At 32.9% G+C, this 24,850-nt stretch overlaps 4 protein-coding genes and 2 non-coding genes across 7 annotated transcripts; 3 read left to right on the top strand and 3 right to left on the bottom strand.

Moving 5' to 3' along the window:
• Positions 1–2,613: 2,613 nt before the first annotated feature.
• LOC139850313 (putative BPI/LBP family protein At1g04970) lies at positions 2,614–5,936 on the bottom strand. Its single transcript, XM_071839899.1, has 6 exons — positions 5,294–5,936; positions 4,614–4,753; positions 4,141–4,492; positions 3,796–4,044; positions 2,998–3,123; positions 2,614–2,895 (listed from the first exon to the last, which is right to left on the bottom strand). The coding sequence occupies exons 1-6, from the start codon at positions 5,738–5,740 to the stop codon at positions 2,701–2,703; spliced, it is 1,509 nt and encodes a 502-aa protein (XP_071696000.1). The 5' UTR covers positions 5,741–5,936; the 3' UTR covers positions 2,614–2,700.
• A 1,519-nt stretch (positions 5,937–7,455) lies between these two features.
• On the bottom strand, positions 7,456–11,290 carry LOC139846955 (serine/threonine-protein phosphatase PP-X isozyme 2). The gene is made up of 8 exons (XM_071836542.1): positions 11,013–11,290; positions 10,256–10,408; positions 9,895–9,957; positions 9,737–9,822; positions 8,738–8,813; positions 8,394–8,662; positions 8,241–8,319; positions 7,456–7,946 (listed from the first exon to the last, which is right to left on the bottom strand). Exons 1-8 carry the CDS (start codon positions 11,151–11,153, stop codon positions 7,896–7,898), a joined length of 918 nt encoding a protein of 305 aa, XP_071692643.1. The 5' UTR covers positions 11,154–11,290; the 3' UTR covers positions 7,456–7,895.
• Positions 11,291–14,245: 2,955 nt separating this feature from the next.
• TRNAG-GCC (transfer RNA glycine (anticodon GCC)) lies at positions 14,246–14,316 on the top strand. The gene has a single exon. It is a non-coding gene; the product is annotated as a tRNA-Gly (tRNA).
• Positions 14,317–14,323: 7 nt separating this feature from the next.
• LOC139850968 (small nucleolar RNA snoR114) lies at positions 14,324–14,407 on the top strand. The gene has a single exon (XR_011760339.1). It is a non-coding gene; the product is annotated as a small nucleolar RNA snoR114 (small nucleolar RNA).
• A 1,277-nt stretch (positions 14,408–15,684) lies between these two features.
• LOC139850292 (V-type proton ATPase subunit e1-like) lies at positions 15,685–17,928 on the bottom strand. 2 transcript variants are annotated; one of them, XM_071839880.1, is made up of 4 exons: positions 17,709–17,928; positions 17,461–17,625; positions 16,317–16,364; positions 15,685–15,968 (listed from the first exon to the last, which is right to left on the bottom strand). In XM_071839880.1, the coding sequence occupies exons 2-4, from the start codon at positions 17,556–17,558 to the stop codon at positions 15,902–15,904; spliced, it is 213 nt and encodes a 70-aa protein (XP_071695981.1). In that variant the 5' UTR covers positions 17,559–17,625; positions 17,709–17,928; the 3' UTR covers positions 15,685–15,901. The 2 variants fall into 2 exon arrangements, with proteins under 2 accessions (XP_071695981.1, XP_071695980.1); XM_071839879.1 differs by having other exon boundaries at positions 17,461–17,607; positions 17,709–17,927.
• Positions 17,929–19,150: 1,222 nt separating this feature from the next.
• Positions 19,151–20,017, top strand: LOC139848498 (riboflavin synthase-like). Its single transcript, XM_071838227.1, has one exon. The coding sequence runs from the start codon at positions 19,151–19,153 to the stop codon at positions 20,015–20,017; it is 867 nt and encodes a 288-aa protein (XP_071694328.1).
• Positions 20,018–24,850: the final 4,833 nt, after the last annotated feature.

The following is a 24,850-nucleotide window of genomic DNA, read 5'->3' as shown; positions in this document are numbered from 1 at the left end:
TCTTTTCGAAAAAAGTACTCCGTAGCATACTTTTGAGAAAAAAAGCTGCATGCACTTTAAAAATGAACAACAACAACAACAACAACATACCCAATCCCACATGTATGGGTATGGGGGAGGTGAGACGTAGACAATCCTTCCTCTATCCTAGAATAAAGAGAAATCATTTCTCCACCCCGAGTGAAACACTCAAAAGAGTAGGGAAAGTCATCCCTCCCTCTATTCGACGGGTAAAGAGATTGCTTCCAGGAGGACCTCCGGCCCAAAAGGTAGAAGAAAATAAAATAAAACAAAAACAAATAAGAATAGAAATAAATAAAGAAAATCCTTTAAATAAAATGAAATAAATAAATAAATACAGTGAATAAAATAAATACATACATGATAAAAAAAAGAAAGAAAGAAAAAAAGAAGACGCCATACTATCTATACTTGTACACTATAATATGCTCCCTCCGTCAAAAAAAAAAAAAAAAAAAAAAAAAAAAAAAAAAAAAAAAAAAAATCATGTTTGACTTTTTTTATTGCATTTAACGAATTATCTAATTTGCTCAGCATTTAATGTAGTTATAAAAAGTAATTAATACATTCATTGATATATTTAAGGAGATGATTCTCACACACAACTTTTTGATTCATGTACACTTTATTCTCATTAATTTACAGTTATGCTCCTAGATTAATCTAGGGAGTTATACTTATATTATTATTTTAAGTATAATTAAGGTTATAATAGATAATTAGGTTACATGAATTAAAAAGTGACGTGTGAGCATCGCCTCCCATATTTAAAGTTGAAATTTTCAGAAATGAAAGAGACATAATTGTAACTTTAATATATTTAATGATTATTTAGAAAATGAACAATAATTTTGGAACAAAAAAAAGTAGAAATGTAGACAATTTTTTTTGGACGAAGAAAGCAAAACATTTAACCATTGGGTTTTCAAGACCATTGGGATTTGGATTCCAAATTTTTTATTGGGCAAATTACATTAAAAAATAACTTATTTTTCATGTTTTCCTATTTACGGTAATCTATTTCATGCGTATATAAAAAATGAGTCTTTTTAAAAAATTAATAAAAAAGAGAAGTATCGTTAACTTTCTCCATTAAACGTCAACGTGGCATGACACGTCACTTCTTTATTACACGTCGTTTGCTTATTGTGCTAGCTCTATTCAAACTTATTGTGCTAGCTCTATTCAAGATCTATCCAGCTATATGTGGAATTAAGGTTGAAGATAAAAAAAAATTAAACTAAAATTAACCTTCATCTTCATTCTGAAAATAAACAAATCTGAAAAAAAAAAAAAATTAAACTAATTAATTAACAAAAACTAAATGTAGATTATCACATTAATATATTATGACATAACCATCCAGGCATAGCCTGGGTGGCCACCAGGACTTCCAATAAAGCAAGAGGTCACGGGTTTGATTCCCTTCAAGGCAAATACCTTGGGGCGAGCTCCATTTAGTGACTGATTGACTAGATGATGCTTTGTCTGGTAGCGGTGGAGGTCTGGCTTGCCGTTTACCCGGGGTTTACCAACTAGAGGGGAGCCATTATGGCTCGTCGCTAGGTTCCTCGTAAAAAAATATATATATATATATATATATATATATATATATATATATATATATATATATATATATATATATATATATATATATATATATATATATATATATATATTATGACATCACCATTAATAAAAACCCAATCTGAAATCAAACACACACCACCATGAAATCGGTTGAGTCTTCAACGCAAAAACACACAGACATACGCAAAAGAAGAAATCGAAAGCATCTAACACTACAATCGAAAGTGGCAAAATCAAATTAAAAAAAAAAAAAAAAAAAAAACGAACTAAAATATTATCAGGGAACGAAGGCTTCGACGGTTGAAGTAGCCGTCATTAGTCAAATTATGGAAATCGATTTCAGTATGCTCCGAATACGGACGCCGATGTCAGCTACAAAGTTTACGAGGCTGTCACCATTTTGGCCATTAACTTTTTCACACAAATTCTGATTTAGTTGATTAAAAAGTTCAAACGTTCGTAACTCAAAAGGCTACAAATCCTATTACTTATTCAAAACTTAGTGGGCGGTTGCCACTCCATGCCCTCCATAAGTTTCGCCCCTGGTAGCTAGAATGGTACTTAATTTATATGATAAATAAACTACTGATACAATGTTAATATTTATCGCGGATGTAATGCATACAACGTACCAATATCTTTCGTTTGTAGCAATTAAAAAAATATCAAACTAGATTAATGGCGGTACTACTATTATTACCAGTGTTGGCACGGGACACCAATAAAATATGCGATCTAATGAATTTTTTTTGGGATGTTAACTAATGCAACATGTATTAGATAATGTAACTTTTTGTGTGTGACACCATTGGATAGTCTAATTTTTTGAGGTTTTAACTAGTGACATTCGTGACTAGACTCTTAGATCCGCCACTGAATGTGGTTACCGGATCCACAATTACGCAACACCGATCTTCATTATAGTCGCAGACGTCTAAATGTTTGATATGTAACATGCACGAAAATAGTGTGTTTATTGCATTTATTTACACCTTAAATTCTAATGCTAGTGCTAGTACAATATACAAAGGTCACCTGATACATATGCATATGTATACAAAGTATACAAGCGTCTATTGAAACTCGTATTTATGTATATATTCTGCGAGGAATGTATTCATATGCTTGACCAACATTGCTACAAACAATTATCGTTGAATCGCCATAGACAATGGAAGCATTCTGAAGCGCATAGCCATGAAAATCTGGTATCGTGTAGCCTATCTTTAGACGTAAATTTACAACCGGCACGATAATTGTTTTTAAAAGCGTTGACATCACAGACTGCAGAGAATTAACTTCTGTTAAATTTCATACTAATTGAAGATCTAATTGAATAAAAATGTTATTTAACTTCATGCAGTTAAAGAATAAAGATGAATCTACCTGAACAAGAACCATATGCAGTGTGCCAATGTTACTCCATTTTAACGACATCGTTAATTTGCTTAGAGTAACACTGCCAGCAAGAGTGCTCGATGAAAATCCTGCAAATCCGGAAGCTTCGATCTCCTGCAAATATAAGTCAACTCGTTATATACAAGTATAAATTACCATTTTCACCATCTTGCCATCCATAAAATATGATAATTTCATTAACGATATAAAATAAAAAATAGAAAAATTACATAAGGTGTCCTTGTGTTTTACCCCAGATTTCATGCGGGTCCCTAATTTTTTTTTTTACGTGCGGGGTCCCGTACTTTACATTCGTTTTTCACAGGGTCCCTGTGACTAAGGGCTTTCAATTTTGTCCGTAAAGTTGACGGCCATTAGTCACAGGGACCCCTCACGAAATCTAGGGTAAACCACATAGACGCCTCATGTAATTTTTTTCTAAAACATATAGGCAATAAAGTGTTGACATGTCAACCCAACCGGCCAATGACGATTCTAGGTAATGAGGAGTGGGGTCCTGTGACCCCACTAGTCTGGAAATTCTTTTTACGAATTACTCTTCAAATTGTACAGGACACCACTAAATTTTACTACACGACCTCATATATTTTTAGGATTTATAGTTTTTTGGAGGTAAACAACCGCTTAAGTATCCGTCAAATATAGTTAGTTGTGAAAAAAAAATTAAGGACCGCATTGAGTTTTGATCCTGAATTCGCCATTGCAACCGGCCCAATATGCCACCTATAATAAAGATATTTGATTTGATTGGTCGGGGTGAAATACCATTGAGATGCATGCAACTGAGATAACTTCACCATCATCCATGACGTTAATGACGACATCCGAGTTTATTGTAGCAGCAATACCATTTTTTTCAATTTTCATTATTGGAGGTGACAATACGGTAAAGTTCAAACTCATAGCATCATTTGGGTATTCTTTATACAATTTTGGAATTATAAATCTCCATCCAGCAGTGTTCATTAGCTTCTGATCTGGTAAGTTATCAACGATCCAATGCATCTTATTTGTCTGAAAATTAGAAAATATAAAACAGTACTGAGTATTAATGGGTCAATTTGGGTTATGTTTGGTCTCTAAAATGTAAAATGGGTATTGAGATTTTACATTGAAGTATACTGATGATGCAGAGTTGAGAACATTTTCATTTACTGAAATTGCAACCATTTTGTCTTGACTATTACACGATTCAGTTGATAGTAAACTGTTGCCATATCGAACAGAAGTTAATTCATTGTTCGTTTGTGTAAATAACCCATCGATACCAATAAGAAGAGAGTTGCTGCTCATGATAGGGCCGTCGGTAATGGTGACGTTTAAAGTAGCAATGTCGCCAAACGAGACTTGTTTAGGAAGTGATTGAATAACCGAATCGAGTTTTATTACTGCATCTTTGACATTACTGGTAATAGCATCTTCAACTGCATAACCTATGTCATCTGTAAAATAATCAACTATCCTGCAAAATACAACAAATAGGTCCGTCAAAGAAAGTTTTAAAATGGGATAATTTTAACAAGTCAACTTATCAATGGGTCGATTTGGTTTGTGTAAAAATGCAAAGAATATTTGAAACATACCCCTGATATAACCAAGATGCTCCTCCATCTATAATTATGGAGATATAACGAACAAAACATCCACAATCTATGGGTGTAAGCCTTAGAGTCCCTTGTTCGTTCTGTAAACCAAGAGTAATCCCAATATCCATACCTTTAACCTGTTAACCATATAAAATAGTTTCCCAATTAATTAAAGAAAAAAGACAGTATAGAAATTTGGAATCAACTAAAGGTGGACATTCCAACCCGTTCGAAAGAAAACGGGCCAATTTAGGTATTCATCTATCGGTTACGGGTCAAATCTGAAACTTTTTGTAATTTTAGCTAAGAAAGAAATTGGCTATATGGTATTATAAATTGTGTCATTTTTAGAAAAAGTACCAAACAGGCAAACACAATATTGGAACATGCACATCACTTTTTACTGATGTCAGCAAATCTAGCTATAACCAGTAACCACATTTGCTATATAGATATGGGCAGATGACAATAATTTATGGTACTTGGTTATAGTTTCTATTATGTTCAAAGCAAAAAACTAGTAAATTAATTCATTCCACTTTGGTTACAAGATTAGGGTAAGTTAGATTGAAAAACAAAACAAAAGAAAAAAAATCACAAAAACCACCAAAAAAACATAAAATAAAATCAGCTAAATATAAAGTAACAAATTCCTACAAATTGGTGTAAATCTTTACCTGAACAGAAGCAATCCCACTATCAGAATACTCAAACAACCAATTACTATAAGAATAACTCCAATCCAAGCTCAAATCAGCAGTTGCACCGGCAGCAACTATAGTCAGACCCATCTCACCAGGTTGCACAATTGAATAAGAAACATTAACTTGATAAATAACAATATCTGAAACAACCATTTTAACCTTACCCAATAATGGGATTTGAACAGTTTGTTCAATTTCAGGTAACTGTAAAGGAATCAAAGATGAAATTGCAGTGTTTATCAATAAATCTTTAGCAAATTCAAGACCTTTTTGTGATATACCAAAGGATATATACCCATTTGCATCAGCTGAATAAACATAAGTATTATTACTAGCATATGATGTCGATGATGATGATGATGATGATGAGATAATTAATAATATGGGGATTAAAAAGATTAAATTTTTATTGTTACCCATGAAGATTTAGGCATGAAAGTGAAAGGTTATTGTGTTAGCTGAATTAAAAAACATGTTTTGAGTTTGAAGGAGTAAAGAGATGGTGGACGATTGATTTGAGGATCATATTAAACTTACGTGTGTGTGAGTGAATGCGTGATCATCAGCTTATGTGATAATATTATATATTTATTGGTGGAATGAATTTTGAATGATTGTTGAGAATTGAGAGTTTGGAAGCGAATCAAGTAATAACGTTACCTACTTTTATACGTATATTCGAGTTCCAAGATTAGTATACAGTTGACTTTCTTGATAAACATGTCAAATTAAATTAATTAAATTAAATTAAATTAAAATACAAAATTAAATAATAAATGAATTTATTAACATCTTTTATTTAACCCTAACAGTGACGATAGGGAATCAATTTTTTGAGTGTCACGTGACAATGAAATTAAATAGTAGTGAGTATTAAATTTAATTGAATGAAAAGATTTTGGGTATCGTAGAATGTAGTAATATATGATTGGAAGTTGTTTATAAAATAAATATAAATTAATTAATTAATTATATATAAAAGTTAATGGTAGATTCTGATAACAAAAAATCTATATACTTCCAATTTTTTTTCGTCAGATTGGTGACTGAGGCCTCATTGAGGCCTCAGGGTGTTAGACAGCTGCCACCTTGTTTCCCACATCATCTCACGCCCATATCTCACACTTAGTTAATAGCGCTTTCAGGGTGCGTTTAACATTCATTAATAATTGTACATGCCGGTTATCAATCATTTTTTTAACTAGCGGTTATCAATGTGTACAATAATCTAAAACGTGTTAACAACAACCTTAAGGGTTGTTGCCGTTAGCAAATCCAAAAGTTACTTTTTTGACGTAAATAACAAACACTATATAAACAAAGGCGAATTCATCAAAAGATGAAAAAGCCGAATAAAATACAACATAATAACGACTTAACTTGAAACTAGAAAACATAACCCTTAATCTACATGCAAGCCAAACCGGAACAAAACAAGCAACAAATCCTCTGCCCCTAGAGACACAAGCAAACCTAAAGACTAACAAACCGAACCTAGAGAATTAGAGGCATCAATCGAAGTCAATTTCGTCTCCAAGTTGACCATTGAAGGAGACGGGGCAGAAACAACCCAAGGGTTGTCACTAAAGAATTCCTATATGCTTCAATTGTTTGTACAATTAAACTAATCAACTACTTTTTTTTTTTTTCTTCTGAAAAGCTGAATTTCATTAAAAACGACACACAAGAAACATGCAAAAACCAACGATTATAGAACAATTACATATATGAAATCAATGTTGTACACCCCTCAATATTGACCTCTAAAAACATCCTTATGTAACGAAGCTCCTCAGATTAGTCTTCCTGCCATGTATCCAAATCGCCATTATTCGAGTTATACCTACTCGAGCATCATTCGAGTTGTACCTACTCGAGCATCTTAAGTGAGATAGCAGCCGAGTTTATGCAAATACATTCTCCCTTAAAATTGATCCCCTTTTTTCAGTTGCGCCATGAACCAATTTGTTTCGCCATTTTCATATTGACCAAGACACCAAGTTAATGTATTAGTGTTTTACTTTTAATGACAACTCTTAAGAGTTGTCATTAGAAAAGTCCATATGAAAAAGTGAATAATGTCATTAGTGTTTTACTTTTAATGTCATTAGAAATTGACGCAGAACACAAGCATCTAAACAGATGAAACATTTTATAAGATCCCTATGACAACTCCCAATTGAACTTCACTCTCCCAAAGTTTCTTCCACCAATCAAACCCATGGTGGTTGGTGGCGGTTTGTCGCTATAATTACATATTTTGCGTACATGCACAAATAATCATAACAACCACTATACTACAATCTAACAGACATAACACCACTTGTAAACACCCCTGAGATGAACCCCATAAGATAGGAAATAGAACCGAAGAAGAATAGCCATCCAAACAGTTTTAAGGAATAAGGATGCAGTGGGTGCACCAATATATCCACCCAATCACAAACCCATGGCTAATTGGTCCACTAATTCGGCGGTGTCATGACACATGTTTGATTTGGTGAAGCATACAATCATCTTCCTGATAATGCATGTAAACAGGATGCGATAGATACAGAATTTGAGGGAATCGATGTTATAGAAAGTAATCTGGTGGCGGTTTCTTAGCCGGAGCCCCTCTAGATTCCTGCAAGTCAAGCAAGTAATAGATTTTCAAAAGATCGTCATTATGGGTAGAAGATGAGACAGTTTCGACCCAATTTGTTACAAGTTGATATTGGGGTTGTGTTCGTAAAAGAAGAAGAATGAAATACTAGCTTAAAGATAGATAAGTCAAACAGATTAAAGGTCATCTCAAGTTATAGATGATATAACCTCTTATATTCTTTTATGCAAACATTCAAATTATTATCAAAATTACTAATTATAAAATACCCAAATTGTAATTCATATAGCAGGAACGAATTTATCGATAACAAACCTGTGGAGCTGCTTTAAATACTCGGAACTGTTTATTGAGATTCTCATCTAGCTCAAGAATCGCAGCTACATTACCACACCTGCAACACAAAGTTTCAAAATATATATTCAAAACAATCAAACAGATAATAAATTAAAGTAATAGCCAAATTACCTGTAACAATAATTTGGAGCTGACCAGACTGTAACTATCTGGTTATTGAACATCCATTTAAAACCTTCCATTACCAATTGATGTGCACGACAGATATAATCAATATTATTAGTGTGGTTAAAAGAAGTAACAACACTGCCACCAAACAAAAAACCAGCACCACGAGGACTTAAACCCCAGCCGTCAACAATGTCCTCTGGATCGGACCATAGGAGGTCACACATGGCACCATCATGTGGTACTTCTTGCTTTCGATCAATTGTCCGAATCTAGAAAATCAGTTCTGTTAGTATTACATTACATATTTTAAAGAGTTTGAGATAATATGAGCAAATAGGTTTAACCTGATCTAACGTGTTGATGTTGGGAGAGAGACCACCATGAACAGAAAATATTTTGTTCTCAATGAGAGCTGACAAACTGTGAAAAAGAAAAATCATAATTCACAAGCGACTTAGAATGGTGCTTTGTATCAACAATTGTACAACCTAGATATGATAATTTTAAAACTCGCCTTTTTAAAAAAGGGCTACAACCAAGAGAACAAGAAACGAATATCAGAAGGTTGCCAAAGAATCGTGCAATCGGGGATGCTGGCTATGCTCAGGTCAAATTAACGTTAATACTAGATTGCAATTTTAAGCAAATTATGTGACAATCGGTCAATTCCCATTATAAGTGAGCGATTATAATTAAAAAAATTAAGTCACGAAACCAGGCAACTAACATTAAACTCACCCAGAACAAGTGTTAAAACCTCCTAAACGAAAGACAAGATCATAATTTTAAATTTTTAAATGATAGTTCTGTAATTAAGTTTTATTACATTACATATTATAAATACAACTTAACGGACATCATGTCCACGGGTCAGGCCAACCTGTATTCACACGTCTTAAAATCGTAACTATTTTGACCTGTTTACCCAACATGCCAATTGGTCACCTATTATTCATATAACCTATTATCTATCCAATTGGTCTATGCATAATAATGGCTGCTTGCAATTGGTCTATACAAAAAAAAATGTGCTGCTTGCAATAGGTCTATGCAAAACAATGGCCTAATTGCAATTGGTTTATGCAAAATTTAAAGAAGTAATCTAACTTAAAGAAAAGTAAACGGTAGCCTGAGCTAGCAACCCTGAGTATCATTTTCTTTATGCTTGTGGAATGCCTTTCAAGATTTACAATATCATTGATTGCACGAGTCACTATAAGTTTGAACAATACTATTTTTAGTTACCAATATTATTTCAAGTATGCATTAATTTAATCTATGAAACCTCATATAAACATAATGGCAATTTGCCCAAGTGCAAGAAGTTAGCAAAGGCTGCAAACCTTAGGTAATCAAATATATCAGTGCAATATCTCCAAACATTGACCGAACCATACTTCCTCAGGCACTCATCATAGAATCCATATACCTACCATATAACATAGTGGTGAGCTCTAAAACACTCAACAAATCAAGCCATAAGTAAATCACAATCTGATACCTGAGTGATCTGTCGGCTCTCATGATTGCCCCTAATCAGTGTTATGCGATCAGGGTACCTTACCTGTTTACAGCAGTCCTCGATTAAAAAAAAAATGAAAAAACCAAGAAAAATGAATATAATAACAATATGAGTACTCTAGAAAGCTACAAGTTCATAAAAAACATTATATACATATGCAGCTAGGCTTCATGAAACTGTTTAGTAATGAACAAATACATGATGGTTACACCGCATCAATACATTTTTGCCTTGAGTAAAACAAAGATATCATATTGCACGCATCATTGCATCTTATACTTGGTCTCACGATATTTGTTTATTTGGTATTCAATTATATTGTTAAAAAATCAAACTTTACCTTGAGGGCAAGTAAAAGCAAGAAGGTCTCAACAGAGTAGAATCCTCTATCAACAAAATCTCCAAGAAACAAGTAGTTCGTCTTCGGGCAATCACCACCTACTTTAAAGAGCTCTTTCATGTCATAAAATTGCCCATGGATGTCGCCGCATATCTTACAATAGGAAAACAATGCCAAAAATAACAACATTATTATAATTACTATATAATTACTAAAAAAGGGTACCCTGAGTACTAAGAAAGGGACATAATTAAAAAGGAACCGATCAAAGCAAGGTGTAATAACAATTCAGTTATGTAGCTTATTTGAAACATCCTATAGCTAAGTAGTTCAATTTTACTTTCTAAATAAACTTGTTCGGAATATGAAAATAATTTCTAATTTAATTATTCTCAAGTCTTTCATATCTCTAATATGAAAATAACGACTTTGTTCATTAAAATAAAAAATAAAATAAAAAATGAATTACAATCAATCATATATGGCTTAAAGATATTCGCATATACTTTATAGCAGCAGGCTGACAAAATTTCAAATAAACAATCAAATCGTATAAACCCTAGCTTCAATTGAAACCACTCAATACAGTACTAAACACAATTCCAGCTAACTAATTTACAATTCAGTTCAATTATTTAAGTTTTCATAACTAAATACAAACAAAACCCTAGAATTAAGTATTATATGAACAGATAGATGGATACAAAGTGTGTATGTATATATATTTGTATATAAATGTAGAAAGAAGTGAAGTTACAGTGACGGGAGCATCGACTCTTTGAACGTTACTTTCTTCAACGAGTATTTCCATAGCTTTTAAACAAAGAGATTTCACTTCAGATTCTTTAAGTGGTTCGCAGTTTTTCAGCTGCTCGATTTGTCTGTCTAGGTCTGACATACCTCCCTTTTTTCTAATATAAGTTGATTACAACGGCGGCGGCGGCGGCGGCGGAGTGATATTTTCTCCGATCGCCCGATGTTTAAGTTTCAGCTGAAATTTTATGATGGTCTTGATTTTTGTCTCTGGTGGGTCATATCGATAGACCCACACACCACCATGTACACATAATTAACTACCGTATAATACTCTTAGACAAAATTGCTAATTTCATCCCTGTAGTTTTTACTTTTTGCTCATTTCATCTCTATATTTTATTTTCTGCATTTTTCATCCTTAAAAGAATTTTAAAGTCCCAATTTCATCTCTCACTCAAACGAAAGTTAACTGAGTCTGTTCAAACTATTCACAGTAACTATTATCTACGTAATCTTTAAGTAAAAAAGAAAATAATTCATGATTGGTCCCCTATCAGAAATCAGGTCACGCCGTAACCACATTCATCATCAAAAATTCAAGCTGCACATCAAATAATTTTTCAAAGCTATTAAATCGTTTTTGACCTTATAAATTAACAGTGAAATTAATTAATGAAACGTAACTATGCGAATTGAATCTAAAGAAAGAAACCGACCTCTATCGCAAAGGAAACAACAAATCAAATTGATGGAGTTTTCTTCAACATACTGCCGCATCGACCCACACAACACTTCCGGTATCACCTAAAAGTTTCATCTCTGACAGCGTATTCTCGACCAGGACCACAGTCAACTGTATCTATGGAAGTTATCTTTTGTTTTAATTTTTATTTTTTATACTTATGGAATTGGTGGTGTAAATGTTGTTAGCAACAGTGGTTAATCAAAATGGTTTGAGAAACTCTAGATATGAATCATAGTGTATTGGAATGTGTAATTATTAATATGGATCTTTCATTATTATTAATACTTCATGAGGCAAATCTACCGGTGAAGTTGCCTCCTAACAAACAAATTTGGTGAGTTTTGTTCCCTTTATTATTTGTTTTATTCTCTATGTTAACTTGATTAACTGTCTAATTTTGTTAACTAAATTACTTCATTTAGGGTTTGTTGAATGAAGATGATACAGGGCGGTGAGGGAGACATGAGAATTAGTTAATTTGGATGTTTTAATTTTTATCTGTGTAGTTTAAGATTCATTTATAATTTATAATTGAAGATAAATTAGTTAAAGATTACGTGGATAGTCCATGTGAATAGTTTTAACGGACTCAGTTAACTTTCGTCAGAGTGAAGGATGAAATTGGGACTTTAAAATGCTTTTAAGGATGAAAAATGAAAACAATAAAACACAAGGATGAAACGGGCAAAAAGTGAAAAATACAGGACGAAATGAGTAATTTTGTTTACTCGACACTTAATTATACTTAAAATAATAATATAAGTGTTTATTAGATAAAAGTGTACATGGATCAAAAAATGATGTGTGAAGATCAGTGGCGGATTTAAAATCGTAGCTACTTGTGTCACTAGTTAAAGATTCAGAAAAATTTACACCATTTAATGGTGTCACAAAAAAAAAAAAAATTACATTATTCAGTAGTGTCATTATTTAAAATTTCAAAAAAATTTCCACTACATCGCGTATTTCAGTGGTAGCTCGTGTTACCACTGGGTATTAAGTAAATCCGCCCCTGATGAGGATCACCTCCTCATTAATCTACTAATTCTCTCTTCAACTATTTCAATCTACTAATTCTCTCTTCAACCCATTAATCTTGAATCTTCCACGTGTCATTATATCATTGACCTTGATAAGTGTTGATAAGTAGGTTAATTTAGTAAGTTGATAAATTATCGGTCCAATTAAGTTTCAAAAGTTACCGACCTTAATGCCCAAACCATTATAACAATCATAAGAGAATTCAATAATGATGGCATAGCCCAACACAAGTTCCACTAATTAAATAAAGTCGACCAAATATTATGTGTCCATGAGCAATGAAGAAGTAAGTGGTTTATCAATTCCCTATACGTTAAGCACCAACCACGTTTGTTATCGGCTCCATCTCGCAAGCATTGCCTATAACTCAAGACTTCCTTAACGGGAACACCACCTTGAATCGCTAACAAATGGAATATAGGTATTTTTGAGGAAACTTGTTTGTTCCATACAACAATAATCCAACCAAATTTTATATCCAAATTAGACGCAATCATAACTCCCACCCCTACCGCACCCATATACACTTCGTCAACCGAATGTACCTATTGTATTCCATTTTCTCTGTCAAGAACAAAAATCGTGTGCATCACTAAATTTTACAACGTTAGTAATTGATTCTCTTCATACTCATCAAGAACACCGGACAACCCAAAATCCCACGCCATTGACCTGTCTTCATTGATGTAAAACATATATGCAATGCGTCCATCTTTTCTAATCTTTCATTGCCAACTTTGCTGTATTTTACAACTTTAAAATTTCACGCCAAACATAAGAAAGTTTCTTCCATTTAGCCAATCTCATGATAAACCTTTGTTACAACACTGATTCCCGATCGAGTTTTCACGAATATCGAAGAGTGAAATCAATACACAAACATATTCCACGTTTTGTACTCAAGTTGTAAAACGGTTGATCGATCAGAGTATCATTTGGAGTTTCTGGTGTAATTTCTATCAAACCATTAAAAAATGTATGTTAACGGTCTCGACGATTTTTCATTTTTTATCAAAGAAATGCATACCTGCATGACATTTCAGTCTTTTTTTTTTCTTGGAAATCTAGTGTTTTAATTTCTTTACCATCATTACAAAGGAATTAATAAACCTAGCCCAAAGCAACAGCAATAACCTACTTATAATTAAAAAAAAAATCAGAGCTTTACGTGTATATAAAGCATTCTGAGATGTAATATTCTTCTTGTTACTGTTGGATTGCGCGCCATCGCATATATTTAAAAACAAATCACGATTAATTATTAATTATAAGTGATGAAATCAATGAATGAAACAGGTAAATGAGTTTGAGTTACAGAAGAATCTACCGGTTATTGTGGATGCGATCATCCATGGCCAACTGCTGCGTAAACAAACCCTAAAAACAACTATGGTTCCATGAAACTATCTGTTGGATAAATAAGTATTGTTAAGATAGGAAACAACAAGGCACCAGTGGTTTAGTGGTAGAATAGTACCCTGCCACGGTACAGACCCGGGTTCGATTCCCGGCTGGTGCATATAATTGAGCTATGATGACATGCCTTCCTGATGTTGGGTTCATCAGATTTACCTGAATTTAAGGTTGACAACTTAGGCCCTTCTGAGCTCTTTCTTTTTTCTTATGGCTGCTGGTTAACGGAAAATATAAACTGGTAGTTTTAACGACCCTCCTAATTTGTCACCTCTAAGGCTATAATGTATATACTGTACACGAGTTGAAACAATAAAAATGAGAACGGATCAAAAATGTTATTGCTCTATGGATAATTTTGTTATTTTCTAGGCCCAACGTGCCTTTCAATTTCATGCGTTCATTATCTTTTCATGGGTTCATTATCTGTTATTCAGTCATGATATTTTGATCTACAGAGCAGGATGATGGCTTAAGGAAACCGGAGGAGACAGTTATAAGCACCAAACATATTGTATTGGCAGTTAATAAGGAACTTACCTTTGCACACTAGGCTCATTGTATGTTTATCTCCCTAATTTCTTCAGTAAGTAATGCTACTCTAAGCCACTTACCGAGAGTTTTACAACATGCTACTAGATAACTGTTGTTTTGGTGGTCAATTATTGAAAATTTTCGTGCTTTCTGGAAAAGAGAGTGCAGAAGAACCTGGCGATTTTGAATAAACAAACCAAGGGTGTCTGCTCTTGTTTAGGCTTGTAGTTGTCTGTTATTGGGGATCGTTGTGCTACTTGTGGCTATCTGGATGATCATAAAGTACTTGTGATATAAGAATCTTGGGTAACAATTATATTATTATATTTTCTTATAATAATTAAATGTTGAGAAATGCTCTTGACCTTCATCTGTACTGTTTGTTTTTTACCTTTAAAATTTGTATAAATAGTTAAGTACTAAGTGGTTCAGTTAAAGAAGTTGCAAAGACTTTTTTTTTACATTATGCAAATAGCAAGTTGCAAAAAGTTGTAAACAACTTCACTCACTCATACATTATTACACCTTGTGCAAATAACTAAGATCTGTCATCACAAGATGAAAGAAACCAACAAGAGGCTATAACACAAACCTGGCTCGCAAGTGGAAAATTACACCTTGCACCTGCACTAACACGAAGAAAGTGTTTTAATTAACATTAACAAAAACGTCCATAGGTGAATAGTATCATAAATTGCAATAATAACAAGTGTTGTTTTTTTTCTTCTGTTCTTTCTATTGTACTCATTTGTCATAGTAATGTTGAAATCAAGGTTAACACAAATAAACCTCTTTACATGGTTTGTAATTGCCTTCAATATACAACAATGAGTTTATATGATACTACAATTACAATATAACAAAGAAAGCAGGTTTAGGAGTTCTAAATATAATCAAATTATTTCATTTCACATGTTCAAAATTGAACAAGAAAGCTACTACCAACCCAACAATTTAATTCTCAGAAACAATACAAGAAAACTAATGCGTAGATGTTTACGATTCTTACGGATCTTAACACATTATATTTAGAATCAAATAAAAAAATTCAGATAATCACTCTTCAGCAAACTGAGATCCCTTCAGTCCTTAACTCACAAATGCTAAAAGTCCAAGGTGTATGTTGCTGCAATTTCCTTGTGAAGAATGAAGATGATTCATTCTCCTTCACTCAAAATTGGGACAATGAGTGGGTTCATCTGTGCAAGATAAACAATTGCCCACCTGCAACACACACACACCAAAAAAAAAAAAAAAAAAAAAAAAAAAAAAACAAAAAGTAAGACGTAAGTTTTGACCAAAAATATGCTTATACATGCACATATGTAAATGCAGCCTCATATCCATGAACTTTAATATCGTTGAATCCAGAATTCTCTTATATACATGATGCGTCTGTATACTCACACCAGTATCTTCGTAAAAAATGTCAGGATTTTACCAAATTCATTTAAAGGCATGAAGAGTGCAAATTAGGGATAAATAAAGTAGCATGTATAAGAATCTACAATAGGTGATGTAATGTTCAGAATTTACACCGAGACTTTTAAAGAATCAAGGAACCAAACTTACATCATCCAACAGCACACAGTAGCAGTAATCACCAAAGTAAGGTGGAACCTGCAAAAGAAAAAACAAAAGTGCATTTTTAGTAGCATTCGATTATAATCTTTGTCCATTAATGGTGATGAACATCGGGAATATATTACAGAAAGCCGAGCACATCCTACACATTTATAAATATACATATACTTTGTTGCGTAATCGCACACAAGTTTCACTATTTGATCAAAACTTCAAGGAATGATATATGGTGCCGGAACCCACTTAAAATATAAATACATTTGTCGATTTATTGGCGACTTGACTGACTCTTAGAGCCTAAATTAAATTTCAGGCAGTATTTAAAACCCATGGAAATTTGATTTTACCATTTTCATGGCGTCTCAATTTTATTTTTAATTTAATTTAATTTTTTTAAAATGTTTTCCTACTTATTGGCCGGAGGTCCACTCGGAAGCAATCTCTCTATCCGTCGAATAGAAAGAGGGATGACTTTCTCTACGTTTGAAAGTGTTTCCACTTTGGGTGGAGAAATGACTTGTCTTTATTCTCGGATAGGGGAAGGATTGTCTACATCTCACCTCCCCCATACACCACTTATGTGGTATTGGGTTTTTTTGTTGTTGTTGTTGTTGTTGTTGTTGTTGTTGTTGTATTTGAATAGTTATACTGTATTTGTACCAATCCAATATTACCATAAGAAACACTTTAATAATCAAAGACAATGTAGCTTTAATCGTTGAAGAATATACTGAAAGCCAAAGTCATTGTTTAGCTAAATTGAAAAGCATAATATTCAACGCTTTTTAACCAAACACTGCTCAAGGCCAAATAATGTAAGTTTGATTAACATTACTAACTTCCTAATAGTAAGTAATGTCTACTACAGTAATATCCTAATATTTCAAGCAATCGATAGTTTCAAACTGAAATACAAAATCAAATATCTATAATTACAATTTACCAATGATTAATGAAATTTCAATCAATGCATACACTCATCAGTGATAGATACATGAACACATGTGTGCATAATTGTGCATATACATATTGAATGATTAAAATAAATACAGACTAATAATACATACATAATGCCATAATTATCAAAAAAAATAATTTTTTTGACCAAATCTGAAGTAAGATGAGAACATACAGATTTGCAGAAGGGCCTTTGTTGCAGCAGACACGTGTGCAAAAGGAAGCAATGATTCCAATTACAATGAAAATTAGGGTTGTAAGGATAAACCCCATTGGAACTAGATTGCCAATCAAATCCTAACCAGCGTGTGTGATAACAAATCTAGTCAATCACAAAAACCTAATCGGATTATAAGTTTTACAAATCAAGCAATATTTGCGTATAAGTTAAATAGAAATATATGAAATTATAATATAATAGACCTTAGCTCCGGTAACCGGCGATGTGACTTGTGCTTAATCGGAGCAAATTCGAAACAGAATTTTAACTTATCAACTACCTTTCAAGTACCCGGCCCGATAATACAACTTTCACGGGTTACTTATTTATGATTTTTCAATTTTTATTTTTCTAGAAAAATGATCGTCACACCAACCATAAGACTATAGCCAGGGGTTCAACCCCGTTGAAGCCTATGTGGCAAGCCGGCAACGCCGAAGCTCGGCCGTATCCCGGCATTGGCCGGTCACGTTTTTCAGGCGTTGGGGAGAGTCCAACGAGGTAGCCAACGCACGTTTTCGCCATTTTATTAATTTTTTATTATTATATAAATATTATTTTTATCCCTTTTATAATATTTGACAATTATATTTTGTCACATCAGCATTCTACTAACAAACAACACCAACATCCAACACCACCACTACTCCATTCACTAACACAACACAAACTAGTCAGCAATAAAGTGCAAAAAAATTCACAACACGAACCTACAACACGAATGACCACTACAAATGGTCTAAATGTTAACATTTCTATTTCGGGATGTCCAATTTCATTTAAAGTCCACTATATATTTCAACCAATAAGAAGAGGTAATTCAAAAAATTTGAATAGAGAAGATTTTTGATTGGTGAAAAATAAAGTTAATGAAATTTTTCTAAAATTATGTGTTAAAAGTAAGTTGACACTTATAATGAGACGAATGTAGTATAATAATGTATAGATATAAATATAAATAAATATAAATTGAATGTATAACAGCTTAATAAGCCATGTGGAATTTTGTCTTTTTTAAAAAAAATCAGTATGTCCACATATTAAAGTTTAGTCTCTCTCACTTAAAAAAAAAAGTTTCTAAAAGAAAAAAATTTACGCGTATTTAAATTTAAACACGACGCATGTCTAGATTCAATATCAATTCTGTCAGAATCTCATTAGATTCCGTAAGTCAAACGGGGCCTAAATATTTAATATTAGAAGAAGGAAGCTTCTAAAAAGGGGAGTGATATGTACACAATCAATTTTTACACATACACAACCAAATATGTTTTACAGTGTTGTACAGTACAACATTATAAAGCAGATTTGATTGTGTATGTGTAAACAATGGTTGTGTATATGTCATCACCCTTCTAATAATAAAGAGAAATTCTCATATGATATGGTAACAAGTCAACACGCCCTCTCAACACCTTTGGGTCTAATCTCATTCTCAGCTTGCCATTGCTCGGGCATTTCCTCACAAATTGCCTTTATACTCACTCACTTTCACCACATCAGCTTCAGGTTTGTAGCTTATTGTATTGAATCTTTAAATCCGAATTTACTCTTATTCTTTTTAGAAATTAGGTCATCTAGATACTGTAACAAAAACTAAAACATTGTGAAAAAAGCTCCTAAATCCTATACGGATCAAACAGAAATGACAATATTATCCGTCTTCAATGGCATCACACTCTCCAAAACCCTAAGAAAAACACCAGCTTCGATTACAAAAATCTCGGTTAACAATAATTTCAGCAGAATCCAACCTCCAATTAGATTGACAAATGCAACAGATCTTAAACCTAAATTAGGGCAACCTCTTATTTTCAAACCCCACACATCGAAATTGAACCAATCGGTAGCATGTAGAACTCAGATAAAATCACTCTTCACCGGAATCATTGAAGAAATGGGAGAAGTAAAACAATTAGGTTTCGACGAATCCGGTGAATCATTCGATATAATAATCCGTTCGCCAACTGTACTCCAAGACGTAAACCTAGGCGACAGTATCGCTGTAAACGGGACGTGTTTAACCGTTACCGAGTTCAACTCTGAACGGTTGGAGTTCAAGGTCGGGTTAGCACCCGAGACGTTAAGGAAAACGTCGTTGGTTGAACTGGAAAAAGGTTCGGTTGTTAACTTGGAGAGAGCGGTGAAACCTTCGACCCGAATGGGCGGGCATTTTGTGCAGGGGCATGTGGATGGTACAGGAGAAATTGTTTCGCTGGATACAGAAGGGGATTCGTTATGGGTCAAGGTTAAAATGTCTCCCGAGATTTTGAAGTTTATTGTGCCGAAAGGGTTTATTGCAGTAGATGGGACTAGTTTGACTGTAATTAATGTGTTCGATGAAGAATCATGTTTTAATTTTATGTTGGTTGAGTATACACAACAGAAAGTTCTGATTGAGTTGAAGAAAATCGGGCAAAAGGTGAATTTGGAAGTGGATATATTGGGTAAGTATGTCGAGAGGCTTCTTAGTACCGGATTTGTGTCGAATATCAAATCAAAACGATTGTGATACAGTCACAGCATGTACCATTGAACCTTGATTGTGATCCTGTTCGAGGTACAATATTTATTTTTATAAGTACTCTTTACTTTTAGCTTCAGACTTACGATATTTGAATAAAAGTCTGAACATAATCTAGGAACCTCCTAAACAAATTTATTAAGAGAAATTGGTTTATATAAAGACCCATACACCCATGTTTAGACTCTTTTATATTTAGACTTTGTGTTTGGGTCAACCCAAAGCATGTATACTGAAATGTCCCGTTCTTATTGATTAAAAACGTTCCATATTAATTGATTTCGTTGCGAGGTTTTGACCTCTATATGAGACGTTTTTCAAAGACTGCATTCATTTTTAAAACAACCATAACCTTTATTTCATAGATAAAGGTTTTAAAAAGCTTTACGTAGATTATCAAATAATGATAATCTAAAATATCCTGTTTACACACGACCATTACATAATGGTTTACAATACAAATATGTTACAACAAAATAAGTTTCTTGAATGCAGTTTTTACACAATATCATACAAGCATGGACTCCAAATCTCGTCCTTATTTAAGTATGCGACAGCGGAAGCTCTTAATAATCACCTGAGAATAAACATGCTTAAAACGTCAACAAAAATGTTGGTGAGTTATAGGTTTAACCTATATATATCAAATCATAATAATAGACCACAAGATTTCATATTTCAATACACATCCCATACATAGAGATAAAAATCATTCATATGGTGAACACCTGGTAACCGACATTAACAAGATGCATATATAAGAATATCCGCATCATTCCGGGACACCCTTCGGATATGATATAAATTTCGAAGTACTTAAGCATCCGGTACTTTGGATGGGGTTTGTTAGGCCCAATAGATCTATCTTTAGGATTCGCGTCAATTAGGGTGTCTGTTCCCTAATTCTTAGATTACCAGACTTAATAAAAAGGGGCATATTCGATTTCGATAATTCAACCATAGAATGTAGTTTCACGTACTTGTGTCTATTTTGTAAATCATTTATAAAACCTGCATGTATTCTCATCCCAAAAATATTAGATTTTAAAAGTGGGACTATAACTCACTTTCACAGATTTTTACTTCGTCGGGAAGTAAGACTTGGCCACTGGTTGATTCACGAACCTATAACAATATATACATATATATCAAAGTATGTTCAAAATATATTTACAACACTTTTAATATATTTTGATGTTTTAAGTTTATTAAGTCAGATGTCCTTGTTAGTAACCTACAACTAGTTGTCCACAGTTAGATGTACAGAAATAAATCGATAAATATTATCTTGAATCAATCCACGACCCAGTGTATACGTATCTCAGTATTGATCACAACTCAAACTATATATATTTTGGAATCAACCTCAACCCTGTATAGCTAACTCCAACATTCACATATAGAGTGTCTATGGTTGTTCCGAAATATATATAGATGTGTCGACATGATAGGTCGAAACATTGTATACGTGTCTATGGTATCTCAAGATTACATAATATACAATACAAGTTGATTAAGTTATGGTTGGAATAGATTTGTTACCAATTTTCACGTAGCTAAAATGAGAAAAATTATCCAATCTTGTTTTACCCATAACTTCTTCATTTTAAATCCGTTTTGAGTGAATCAAATTGCTATGGTTTCATATTGAACTCTATCTTATGAATCTAAACAGAAAAAGTATAGGTTTATAGTCGGAAAAATAAGTTACAAGTCATTTTTGTAAAGGTAGTCATTTCAGTCGAAAGAACGACGTCTAGATGACCATTTTAGAAAACATACTTCCACTTTGAGTTTAACCATAATTTTTGGATATAGTTTCATGTTCATAATAAAAATCATTTTCTCAGAATAACAACTTTTAAATCAAAGTTTATCATAGTTTTTAATTAACTAACCCAAAACAGCCCGGGGTGTTACTACGACGGCGTAAATCCGGTTTTATGGTGTTTTTCGTGTCTCCAGGTTTTAAATCATTAAGTTAGCATATCATATAGATATAGAACATGTGTTTAGTTGATTTTAAAAGTCAAGTTAGAAGGATTAACTTTTGTTTGAGAACAAGTTTAGAATTAACTAAACTATGTTCTAGTGATTACAAGTTTAAACCTTCGAATAAGATAGCTTTATATGTATGAATCGAATGATGTTATGAACATCATTACTACCTTAAGTTCCTTGGATAAACCTACTGGAAAAGAGAAAAATGGATCTAGCTTCAACGGATCCTTGGATGGCTCGAAGTTCTTGAAGCAGAATCATGACACGAAAACAAGTTCAAGTAAGATCATCACTTGAAATAAGATTGTTATAGTTATAGAAATTGAACCAAAGTTTAAATATGATTATTACTTTGTATTAGTATGATAACCTACTGTAAGAAACAAAGATTTCTTGAGGTTGGATGATCACCTTACAAGATTGGAAGTGAGCTAGCAAACTTGAAAGTATTCTTGATTTTATGTAACTAGAACTTGTAGAATATATGAAGAACACTTAGAACTTGAAGATAGAACTTGAGAGAGATCAATTAGATGAAGAAAATTGAAGATTGAAAGTGTTTGTAGGTGTTTTTGGTCATTGGTGTATGGATTAGATATAAAGGATATGTAATTTTGTTTTCATGTAAATAAGTCATGAATGATTACTCATATTTTTGTAATTTTATGAGATATTTCATGCTAGTTGCCAAATGATGGTTCCCACATGTGTTAGGTGACTCACATGGGCTGCTAAGAGCTGATCATTGGAGTGTATATACCAATAGTACATACATCTAAAAGCTGTGTATTGTATGAGTACGAATACGGGTGCATACGAGTAGAATTGTTGATGAAACTGAACGAGGATGTAATTGTAAGCATTTTTGTTAAGTAGAAGTATTTTGATAAGTGTCTTGAAGTCTTTCAAAAGTGTATGAATACATATTAAAACACTACATGTATATACATTTTAACTGAGTCGTTAAGTCATCGTTAGTCGTTACATGTAAATGTTGTTTTGAAACCTTTAGGTTAACGATCTTGTTGAATGTTGTTAACCCATTGTTTATTATAACAAATGAGATGTTAAATTGTTATATTATCATGATATTATGATATATAATATATCTTAGTATGATGTATATACAGTTAAATGTCGTTACAACGATAATCGTTACATATATGTCTCGTTTCGAAATCATTAAGTTAGTAGTCTTATTTTTACATATGTATTTCATTGTTAATACACTTAATAATATATTTACTTATCATTTAACATAATTAACCAAGTGTATCAATATCTTAATATGATTCATATGTACCTAGTAAGACGTTGTTATAACGATAATCGTTATATATATCGTTTTCGAGTTTCTTAAATTAATAGTCTCATTTTTATGTATATAACTCATTGTTAAAATGCCTAATGAGATACATACTTATAATAAAAACATGTTAACTATATATATAACCATATATATGTCATCGTATAGTTTTTACAAGTTTTAACGTTCGTGAATCACCGGTCAACTTGGGTGGTCAATTGTCTATATGAAACATATTTCAATTAATCAAGTCTTAACAAGTTTGATTGCTTAACATGTTGGAAACATTTAATCATATAAATATCAATCTCAATTAATATATATAAACATGGAAAAGTTCGGGTCACTACATATATTATCCAACCCACCCATTTGCCACCTTTAACAAGAATGCTCAAAATATGATTATTATTTTTTAACAAACATATGCTTTTCAAACATCAATAGACCAGAGAAAGCACAAATGTTGATGTTGTTAGAAGCGTTACTAGACCTCCAAAACGCAAAAATCATGACTATAGATCATACCCAACTTTTTACCGAATGTGACGATCGCTCCAAATCCATATGGACAATACGTCATTCATTGATTTCATTGTGAGGTATTTGACCTCTATATGATAGGTTTTGTAAACATTGCATTCTTTTGAAAAGGCACACCATAAATGAATATTTAAATCAAAGGTTTTCGACATCTGATGATTTCTACATATAGACAATCACTGTAAATAATAGTTTATAATAGTACTTCCATTGACAATGAAGTCAAAATAAGATACATGGTGATGATTTGGTGAATGCAACGTTTCCTTGAAAAATATGCCATGTATGACTCCATGCACATAGCTTGTCTAACATATAAGCAAACAGCGGAAGACTTCTAGGAAACCTGAGAATAAACATGCTAACAAGTGTCAACACAAAGGTTGGTGAGTTCATAGTTTTAGTGTTTCGCATAATCTGTATATAAAAGTGGATCACAAGATTTCAGTTGTTTCATCCAGAAACGTTTTTCAAAAGTTTGTCAATAGATTCTACGTAACAGAGCACCCTGGTAACTAAACTTTAACGTTTTAATAAGTACCCCTGTTTTAACATACATGCAACCAACATGTACAATACACGCAAACTAACGTGTACTAACCTCAAATAGCATACGTCTGTTTTATAGTTCAGGCTAGGGTTTCTATACCTGAAACGGACGGGGATGTCAAGCCCTATGGATCTATATACTACTACTCACGCCCACCAGTTCTTATAACTGGCAGTTAACAGTTACCAAAGCTAAGGGATTTTCGGTTCAAACTCAGTGTAGAATTTAGTATGTATTTGTATCCATTGCGTTTAAAATAAAGTGCATGTATTCTCAGCCCAAAAATATATATTGCAAAAGCAATTAAAAAGGGATCAATGAAACTCACAGTTTAATATTGATATACAATATTGCAGGAAAGCACGTAGACGCATCGGAGATGATAAACACGAGGTTTGATTCACAAAAATACCCCCGAACA

This window comes from Rutidosis leptorrhynchoides, chromosome 5 (genome assembly GCF_046630445.1).
Source record: "Rutidosis leptorrhynchoides isolate AG116_Rl617_1_P2 chromosome 5, CSIRO_AGI_Rlap_v1, whole genome shotgun sequence".
Classification (NCBI taxonomy): domain Eukaryota; kingdom Viridiplantae; phylum Streptophyta; class Magnoliopsida; order Asterales; family Asteraceae; genus Rutidosis; species Rutidosis leptorrhynchoides.
This window is presented reverse-complemented; position numbering and strand designations above follow the sequence as displayed.

What these genes read in the sequence shown, in the direction of transcription:
- LOC139850313 (XM_071839899.1), bottom strand. Translation starts at nt 5,740, where the DNA reads ATGGGTAACAATAAAAATTTAATCTTTTTAATCCCCATATTATTAATT. An exon ending in CATCATCAGTATACTTCAAT is followed by an intron (nt 4,045 to 4,140) that starts GTAAAATCTCAA and finishes TCTAATTTTCAG; the next exon opens with ACAAATAAGATGCATTGGAT. An exon ending in TGCATATGGTTCTTGTTCAG is followed by an intron (nt 2,896 to 2,997) that starts GTAGATTCATCT and finishes AATTCTCTGCAG; the next exon opens with TCTGTGATGTCAACGCTTTT.
- LOC139846955 (XM_071836542.1), bottom strand. Translation starts at nt 11,153, where the DNA reads ATGTCAGACCTAGACAGACAAATCGAGCAGCTGAAAAACTGCGAACCA. An exon ending in TGCTTTTACTTGCCCTCAAG is followed by an intron (nt 9,958 to 10,255) that starts GTAAAGTTTGAT and finishes TGCTGTAAACAG; the next exon opens with GTAAGGTACCCTGATCGCAT. An exon ending in GCTCCAAATTATTGTTACAG is followed by an intron (nt 8,320 to 8,393) that starts GTAATTTGGCTA and finishes TTTGTGTTGCAG; the next exon opens with GTGTGGTAATGTAGCTGCGA.
- LOC139850292 (XM_071839880.1), bottom strand. Translation starts at nt 17,558, where the DNA reads ATGGGGTTTATCCTTACAACCCTAATTTTCATTGTAATTGGAATCATT. An exon ending in AAAGGCCCTTCTGCAAATCT is followed by an intron (nt 16,365 to 17,460) that starts GTATGTTCTCAT and finishes TTTCTTTTGCAG; the next exon opens with GTTCCACCTTACTTTGGTGA. An exon ending in ACTGTGTGCTGTTGGATGAT is followed by an intron (nt 15,969 to 16,316) that starts GTAAGTTTGGTT and finishes TGTGTGTTGCAG; the next exon opens with GTGGGCAATTGTTTATCTTG.
- LOC139848498 (XM_071838227.1), top strand. Translation starts at nt 19,151, where the DNA reads ATGACAATATTATCCGTCTTCAATGGCATCACACTCTCCAAAACCCTA.